Consider the following 8,934-nt stretch of genomic DNA (forward strand, 5'->3'; position numbering starts at 1 on the left):
ATGAATCTTTTTGTCCATATCCAATAACAATCAATGTAGAAACCAATACACTCTTTTTGGTAATCACTTCTTCAATAACACCAAAAACATTGGACCCAATGAAAACTATTCACTTATCTGTTGTTAGAAAACAGCATACACCTCTCTTTGCAAGATCGAATTACTCGACGTTTTGTCTGTCCTCGTATCAAAAAACTAAGGTGCATCAAGGTGGTCAAACACCAGTCAATGTTTTTAAAAATATTTTTCACAAAAGTGACAGGAAAGAGCGTAAGGTTTTTTATTATAGTTAAATACTAACACAAATTACTTATGTTGGTGCGTCAAAATTCATTTACAGTTTTTAAAACTAAAAGCAATGATTTTCTGTTGATCCAATATCATGTACATCCATCCACATACGCAAAGTCTAATATCCTTAAAAAAGCACAGAAAACAACAGATAAAAACAATAAGTTTAAATGAGCATCAATTTACATCCTCACAAATTGTTCCAATCATCAGGAAATCAATTATCACAAAAGCTTTTACAAATTTATCTTGCTTGGTCCTAATTTTTACATTACAGTTTTAAGCAAAGTAAGCTGGGGGTTTGGTGTCATATTCGTCGACATCTGTTACCAACGGGACCTTTTGGATGTCTTCATATTTTGGTGGCTGAAAGAAAGTTGAACAACATTATTAACATTGTTGTGTTGTTGTTATTCCAATTTCGATTACGTGGACATTACCAAATTTTGAAATTATTATTGTATAACCAATTTCAAACCAAAGTTTAACCAATTTCTACATACTACCCAAGACTGTTGTGAACTTATTTTCAGATAATAGAGCTGATTTCAAATATCTCAAGTGGGTACATGCATTTGAGCAAGTCACTTTAAACAATAACATGTAATTTGCAGCAACTTAAGTCTTGTCAAAATGATAAATAATATGTTGTAGCAGAATTTGGAACATAATGGTTTGTTTGAGTAACGACACAACTGTATAGTCATTAGTCACACCATCTGTTTGTCATATGTTTTTACATGAACACGCGATGAATGATAATAATTAAACAAAACATTTTGTAAAAACAAACATCTAACAAAAATCTCTAATAACCATCATACCTTGTAGATTGGAGTGTTATCAATTTTGGTGTCAGTGACACAACTGATTTCTGGGTCGCGGCGCTGACGCAAAGCCTAACGGCATGTTTACATTAATTACGATTACCCAGAATTTTATCAGCTAATTACCCAAAGAATTACCCTCAGGCTATAGTGGTTGATATTTTTGTTGAAACTTTGAACATGCAACCAAAACAATATATAGCTTAGACAATGGCAATATAATTTAAAAATTGCTTGCTAGACAAAATCAACAACCGTACTGTAGTTAAACAAAATTAGTTAGCAGAAAACCTTACTTCACTGGTTCTTAAGCTTTTTGCACTTGTATACCAATAAAATTTCAAAATATAAAATAAAATTATGTAAAAAAGAAAACTTACAGGCACAATCATTACTTTGCACCAGAAAAAAATGCTTTAATTGTTGAGAAAATCATTAGTTGTGGCACCAGTAAAACCGGTGGTTAAGAAACAATGCACTATTCCATCTTTTTTGATTAACTTCTTTCAGCACCAGCCACAACTGGCGATTTGGCTGTTAACTTTAGTGTTTTAAAGCATAAATCGTATCAATCGTAGTAACTACCAATATATGTCTAAATATGACCCAGAAAGAACATAAATGTGTTTTACCTGGTCTGTGATGTGCTTGTAGCATTTGTAAACCATTGAAATAAGGTACATCTTGACAATCAGAACAAGGAACAATGCACCAAACACAATGCATGCCAACCAGCGCTCATCAATGCTCAAAAGCCATTCTTTCCATTCATCAGGTAGATGTTGGCACTAGAAAATCAATTTTTTTAATTGCAGTCCTATTCGCAGCAAATGGAACTCGCCATTTTTTTGGCAGTGTAAGTACACCTTCACTGGTAAAAACAATATCTCTGGCTCAATTTAGTTTCACAAATTTACCTGGAAAATGTGAACCTTAACACTGGACCAGTAAAACATCAAGCTTCCAATGTATATTATCGTGCACAAAAAGTTGAAGAGTTGGACGATGAAGAATGGTAGCAAATATCCCGAGCGATTCTATATTGTCAAGTTTTAAAAATACTGCTTTAATATCAAGTAACACAATTTTATACCAACTTTTAACAACATAATATTCTAGGCCGCAACCCAATAGTATCTAGAAAATTTAGATATTATTTTCAGCGAACTTCAATAGAGATTGGAAAAAAAAACATTAACCCGCCACTCACCTTGGCTAAGCCATATATGGCCATTCCAGAGAGAAGTGTAATGAACAATCCATTCCCAAGACCAATCCAATATGCTAAAAAATAAGTTTACCAGAGAGACTTGGAGCCAACAGTTTGTCAAAATAAAAGAGTTATTTCCTTCCAAGAGGTAACGACAAAATTCCTTTACTCTTTTTTGAGTCTCACAAATATAATGTTGTTTTCTTCCATTCAGAGAATATCGATGATTTAAACATTTACAATATATTTGTCGCATCAGTTTGGAAATTATCAATTAAAAAAGAGAGTGTGGTAGATGAATACAGAGAAAACAGTGCTTACTGGATCGCTGGAATTTATATTGCATATAGTAACTGTAAACATCGTCTTCTGACACCTCCCCTTTGGGGGTATAATCCTCCGGTCTAACAGCTCCTGTGAGAATAAGGGTGGAGAATACACTGCACATAAGACCTGACATCTGTAAAAAGTATGTTGCAAGGTTAACTACACATCAGATATTTATATCGCAATAACTTACCAACATAAATCCAACCAGAAACGATGTACCCGCCTTTACGTGAAAACAGAAACAACATGATGGCACTGAATTTGATTTCACCATCTCGACAAACAATTCTTTCCTTTCAGTTTTATTAATAAGACGTTTCTTTTTATTTTGGCTGCTCACAAAAACGTAAACAATTCTTTTAATTTATAACAATAAAAATATCTCAATGTTACTAAGTGCTGCATAATAATTCATAACCAAAAATAAGGCTTATATGTTCACTCTTATTAAATTGAAAATATAACTATATCCTGGCGACCTGGCCTAGACTAAACTAGTCCTGGAATATCGTGGCCTAACTGATTTATTCATTTTTTGTCTAAACCAAGCAAAACTAGTCAACTATCAAACTACCAAACTAAGAACGACCCTATGTTACTAAATATTCTACCAAAAATACAGGACTGGGCACAAACACCAGAAACTTCCTCTCTGGCGTTTGCGGTGAGAAAGGTAAACAAGTCACATGACCAAACAACCTCTATGGCGCACAAGCCCTCTACCGGCGTTGAAGAGAAAAATGTCTGTTTTGCCAAGGAACAAAGAAATGAAATGAGCCAGATAGCCACCCCGCTACCATCAATGGTCATTGTTCGGACCACTCGCAATTCCATACTCTCTTATCAACATCTTGCATAGATTAGAAGTAGAACAGTGTTTTTTTTTAGTGGTTCCAAAAAGCGACGCCCTTACAGGCACTCTACCGCTCCTTAGAGGATGTAATTTTTTATTTTCTTTGCCGCTGCGATTCGTGCGGATCAAAACAAATAGTTTTTATTTTGTGCGAAGAGGTATAGCGTACATAAACAATAACACGATGGCATGGGTACTGTGATAAACCATAACGGTTAACGAGTGCTGTCGCATAAAGCGGCAATTTTGTCGTTAAAGCATACCACACATGTTTATAGCTACAAATAACCTGACTGCTTAGGTCATTCTATAGCTAATGTGTGGGATCTAAACTACAGTATACCTAAAAGACCCTAAAACTCAACAAAATGTTGGAATGGTAAAGTGTTGTTTTGAAAAAATATACCAACAACTGTTTAGAAAAAAACAAACGTCGCCTTTTTGCATGACAAGTTTTACCTGGTTTTTATGTTAGGATAGGTCATGCAATACATGACTAGGAATACACTTGCGCTATATGACAAACTAAGGCCAGAAACTGTTCCTGAAAAGTGGAATAAAATATTAATTCAACAATGAACGCCGATCTTATTGCGAAAGGCCTCACGTGAAAAATGATAATCAGTTCTTAGCCTGCGGGGTTATTTTCCGTCCACAGCCCTTGCGAGTCACAAGATGTTTCAGTACGGGAATATTTTGTTAGGATCACTTGATATTGTGGTAGGACCGAACCACACCGGTGCAGATATTCCCATGGCATCAAATTAAACCGTAATATTCATGGGTCGTATAGACTTGTATGCGCCATGAAGTGCCGCACCCACTTAGTGGGGCTTTTCTTTATCATTTGAGACTGAAGCCAACAATACGTGACCAGTCATGACCACGAATATATTTAAACTCGGAAGTACCTAGTTTAACAGCCGACGTTAACTGCATTTGGACCGATCGTCCAATTCACGTTCAAGGTGTTCGGTGACAACGCATTATACAAGATAGTGAGCTACATCTATCGCCTTGGGCATAATACGAAACCGCAAACTCTTTGCACAGTAAACATGGCCTTTTTAAAATACATGGCCTGTTACATGTATGCGGCCCAACAAGTTTTATAATTTCCATTAAAATCGCTGAAAAACAATACTTCCAAATTTTAGGCAACTGTTGCCAACCAGGAAAACGGACACAAAAACGTTTTGAAATACCCGGATATTGCAACTTCTCAAAGACTTAATACAATATTGGTAAACCTTACACTGGACAAGTAATTTGAGACATTCATAAAATTTTCATAATTGTTTTATTTACATAAAAAATGCAGATGCGCATTGGGGTTTGGTCAGACGTGCCCAAACTAAACTTTTGCAAAAAATTAACTGTTTTTATTAGTGTGGAAACTAACCAGTCTATTACCGTTAAAGACTTCCATAATAAAAAAAGAACGAATACAAAAGAAATTGAATTGAACTTGTGGTTATGTGTTTGTACAAATGTAGCGACTACATAGGACACAACATGCAGATCAATCATGTATGTACAACTTTAGTGCTGCTCTGTTTTTTCTTCCCATCTCTTTATGCCATCTGGGCCATGTACGCCGGGGGCATCACATCAACTGGCTCCATGTCATCAACAAGTGGAATTTTCTGCACATCTGGGACTCTTGCAGGCTGAATAATTGTACAAGCATTAAAGTTAGCTTACAATATATCGACATTTTACTTGATATGACATAATTGTATTTTCTTTTTTACCAACAAGTCGTTTTTATAACAGAAACATTGCAACAGTTTTTAGACCGTCAAACACATAGAATTTAAACAAAACAAAATATCTGAAAGTATTTACTCACAGTATAAACATGGGTATGTTGAACAGAAGCTTGTTGCCAGGCAAGTGTTGAGATTGGGCCGGCAATTCTTGGCTAAAACAAACAAAAAAAAAACTTTGTGCACATGAGCATTAATAAATAAGCAGTAGATTTATACTGGGTTGCAAACTGCACAAAAGTTTTAAAAGGATCAGCTTTGTGGAAATGTGTTTGTGATAAAAAATCAACTTTTTCTATTAAACAACATCGGAATAGGCCATTTCATTTAACTCTAAAAATCCAATATGTTTTTTATCAGCTGTAATACACAATATTTTCTTAACTGTTTTTCAAAACATAAATCACAAGACAACTGTCTAGGAAACTTTCGTTTCAGGTTAAAATCTTTCAGTCTTCTTTAATTAGACATATATATTTCGCTTCGTTAAAAGCATCATCAGTGTCTATAAAAGCAAATTGAAACGAAAGTTTCCTAGACAGTTGTTATATATATAATAAGGTGGAAAGAATTGATTCCCAGAATCAATTCTCAAGCATAAATCACAAGAAATATAAACTGATATTTAAGAAGGATATAGCTGATGGTAGAGAAATATCACGACAGAAACACATCGTAGAATATAGAGATTGTAATAGAGATTGTAAATAAGCGGCGTTAGGGTAATATACCTCCATCTGAATGTCCTTGTAGCATCTGTAAAATACAGATGTGAAGTAGATTCCCAGAAGGAGGAAAAAAATCAATATTCCGATGAAAATGGCACCACAACCAGCTACCCCCATATTACGAAAACTTTCCAGTTGGGTGGAATGCATTTCCTCCAATATCTGCAAATCAACGGTAAAACTTTTTGAATTCTGTTCATAAAATTATGTTTCATATACACAGAAAATGGTTTTTAAATGCAACTTACTGTAAGAAAAGCAAAGTATATTGTGTTCCAGTATATACAGAGAATGACGATCAAAATCGAAGAACCAACAATGGACAGAACTCCAGACACAAACATGGGTAGCAGTAAGCCAGCACGTTTCTGATAAAAGTCAAAGATTGTTTGTCAATTTCGCAAGCAAGTTATCTTAAATAAATTGTTTTATTTTTACACATAAATAATGATTAAGATCTTTGTACTTACACTTCTGATGCCATGAATAACCAAGGATGCAAAAACCACAACAAGAATATCACCAAATAAACTGGCAAATGTTACTGAAAAAAAAGAGGATTAGAATAGCCAAATTACAATCAAACAGTTGTGAGAAAACCAGAGTTACAAACATGGCATTTTCATTCTTAACTCTACACCCATACAATGTCAAGTGTTATTTAACCAACAATAATTGTGTTTACTGAAAAGTATGAGTGAGAAACACATGTTGATTAGTATGAAAATATTTTTTTTTAGTTCATTTGGTTTTTTTACATCAAGTTTTACACAGGTAAAAACTTTCATTCTAAAAACATAAAAACACAACTTTTCTGAACAAATAACAGAATACAAAAATCACTACAGAAATGTTAAGAAATATGACAAAAGTAAAAATATCTACCTGTTTTGTTAGGTGCATGGTAGGAATTGAATTCGTTGTTGAATTCGTCATTGAATTCGTCATTGAATTCGTTGTTATAGTAGTAAGGGTCTCCTTTGGCCAGTTGAACAACACTTCCCATTGCTCCAAGACACCCACAAACCTGACAAAAACCACACAAGAAAAATTAAGTTTAGTGACTGAATTTCCATTGAGCCAAATAATTCATTGAAATTAAAGTATGTTTGTATTTATTTGATTCCTAATAAATGAAATTATAACCTGCAATACACAGAAAAATACTTTTTGCACTGGCTTTAAAACATGACCACAATGGAACAAGACACAGCACAGTTTAGCATGTTAAGTGTTACTTTAACGAAACGTATGAGCCCATGAAACCTTACACGACATAGCAGATGGCACAAATTAGCTCCAAACTGTTAGTTTGAGTAGAGGTAAACAGCGTGAAGCAGCATAACTCCAAGAGCTTTGCCCGATTATTTCTTCCATTTTGCTATTTCTCGTTATAAATAATAATGGCTTGTAGCAGGGCATCGATTTGTATCGTTTTCACAATTCTAAGTGTTCGACATGCGATGCCACTGTTCGACATGGGCGGCGTAAAAATGTTAATATGACCAATGCTATTATCCATAAATTCATAAATTGAATTACTATAATAACTAAATTAGGCCTCACATATCGATCACGTCAGTCTTGCAACATTCACATCGATTGTACTCGTTTTAGTTTCAAGATTGGACGACAACGATTTTCCTATTGACATGTAGTTGACAATTTTTTGCCGTAGATGCTGGTGGCAAAAGTGGTTCGAAGACGTTGGTGCCAGGATTTTAATTGTTATGTCATTATTTCAACGTGTTTTCTAAAATTATGTAAGTACAAGAATCCAGCAATCGAAATAAGGCCTCTGCCCTCTGGTCGTTCATGCGTCAAGTCACCAGATACGACATTTTTGCTATTCGACACGCACTACAATTTTTCTCAAGATGTTCGACACGCAATAAAAAATCGAAGCACTGGCTTGTAGTATCTATGAATGTTCAACTTACCACATAGATGATGGCCAAGGCCATTGTTCCACATCTGATGTTCATGCAGCAACAGCATGTCGGTGATTTTGCCATCTTCACTTGCGATAACTTTAAACACGTAGTATCGTTAAAAAAGTTTGTACCTTGTAAATCTGTAACATAATAAACACCGTAAAGGTAATATGTTGCAGTGCGATAAACCAAATGAATAAATGACAAACAGACACAACTGCAATGTCGAGCCAGCTTCGCAACAACGGTTAGAACCGAAACTAATTTCTCAACTCAAAAACCTCCACCTTCCCGCACAAACACAGCCGAAATAAAATTAAACCAAAGAGACGAGTTTTTCTCAGTTGCCTGAGCTCAAGAGAAAAACAGCTCGAGCATAAACACACCACTCCATGCGCAGGCGCACACGCGATTATGACGCAAACAACTGAAATAAGAATAAAGTCACCTGACCAATGTAACATTTGCAAGAGCTTTCTTGCACAAGCAAGGCATCCCTTCGTTTTATGTTTTTGTGGATATCATCCATGTTTCCTTGCAGTTACATGAAAAACTTGCATTAAAATTAAGTAGGGTTCACATTTTATTTTGTTTTGTCAATTTTCGTTGATTGCTGTCGATAGACTTTATTCGTGCTGTCACTCAAACTACTTGCAAGTAATACGTGACTTAAAACAATGAACGTAAGGGGACAGGCACACAGTAACATTCACTAGACATCAATTAGCTAGTGTTAAAATCGGCCCCTGCACCATTGAAACTAATTAGGCTATTGGACCGGTATTTTCCTATAAAAGCCCTTTTCTCAAAGAGCATTGAGAGATGGAAACAGTGCCTGAAGAGGTAAAAAACGCGCACACGTGACAAATTCTCTCCTGTTTCTTCGTCAACACGCGTAAGTTATTCCAAGATAGAGGCGGTATTGGTTCCCGTCTGAACAACAAGTCTGGGTTGCGTCACGTGATTTTGCTTGGGCACTGTACAGTCTCCGA

General features: G+C 35.3%; 2 protein-coding genes across 2 annotated transcripts; both read right to left on the bottom strand.

The window, feature by feature from the left end:
• Nucleotides 1–266: 266 nt before the first annotated feature.
• LOC145901638 (lysosomal-associated transmembrane protein 4A-like) lies at nucleotides 267–3,011 on the bottom strand. The gene is made up of 7 exons (XM_082989396.1): nucleotides 2,849–3,011; nucleotides 2,650–2,788; nucleotides 2,329–2,402; nucleotides 2,036–2,155; nucleotides 1,751–1,906; nucleotides 1,116–1,190; nucleotides 267–657 (listed from the first exon to the last, which is right to left on the bottom strand). Exons 1-7 carry the CDS (start codon nucleotides 2,930–2,932, stop codon nucleotides 571–573), a joined length of 735 nt encoding a protein of 244 aa, XP_082845522.1. The 5' UTR covers nucleotides 2,933–3,011; the 3' UTR covers nucleotides 267–570.
• A 1,781-nt stretch (nucleotides 3,012–4,792) lies between these two features.
• LOC145901637 (uncharacterized) lies at nucleotides 4,793–8,104 on the bottom strand. Its single transcript, XM_082989395.1, has 7 exons — nucleotides 7,949–8,104; nucleotides 6,894–7,035; nucleotides 6,479–6,552; nucleotides 6,257–6,376; nucleotides 6,012–6,170; nucleotides 5,364–5,435; nucleotides 4,793–5,181 (listed from the first exon to the last, which is right to left on the bottom strand). Exons 1-7 carry the CDS (start codon nucleotides 8,021–8,023, stop codon nucleotides 5,086–5,088), a joined length of 738 nt encoding a protein of 245 aa, XP_082845521.1. The 5' UTR covers nucleotides 8,024–8,104; the 3' UTR covers nucleotides 4,793–5,085.
• Nucleotides 8,105–8,934: the final 830 nt, after the last annotated feature.

The sequence above is a fragment of the Ascidia mentula genome, chromosome 5, assembly GCF_947561715.1.
Source record: "Ascidia mentula chromosome 5, kaAscMent1.1, whole genome shotgun sequence".
Classification (NCBI taxonomy): domain Eukaryota; kingdom Metazoa; phylum Chordata; class Ascidiacea; order Phlebobranchia; family Ascidiidae; genus Ascidia; species Ascidia mentula.

What these genes read in the sequence shown, in the direction of transcription:
- LOC145901638 (XM_082989396.1), bottom strand. Translation starts at nt 2,932, where the DNA reads ATGGTGAAATCAAATTCAGTGCCATCATGTTGTTTCTGTTTTCACGTA. An exon ending in ATATAAATTCCAGCGATCCA is followed by an intron (nt 2,403 to 2,649) that starts GTAAGCACTGTT and finishes CTTATTTTTTAG; the next exon opens with CATATTGGATTGGTCTTGGG. An exon ending in ACAAGCACATCACAGACCAG is followed by an intron (nt 1,191 to 1,750) that starts GTAAAACACATT and finishes ACATGCCGTTAG; the next exon opens with GCTTTGCGTCAGCGCCGCGA.
- LOC145901637 (XM_082989395.1), bottom strand. Translation starts at nt 8,023, where the DNA reads ATGGCAAAATCACCGACATGCTGTTGCTGCATGAACATCAGATGTGGA. An exon ending in ACAAGGACATTCAGATGGAG is followed by an intron (nt 5,436 to 6,011) that starts GTATATTACCCT and finishes TGTTTGTTTTAG; the next exon opens with CCAAGAATTGCCGGCCCAAT. An exon ending in AACATACCCATGTTTATACT is followed by an intron (nt 5,182 to 5,363) that starts GTGAGTAAATAC and finishes ACAATTATTCAG; the next exon opens with CCTGCAAGAGTCCCAGATGT.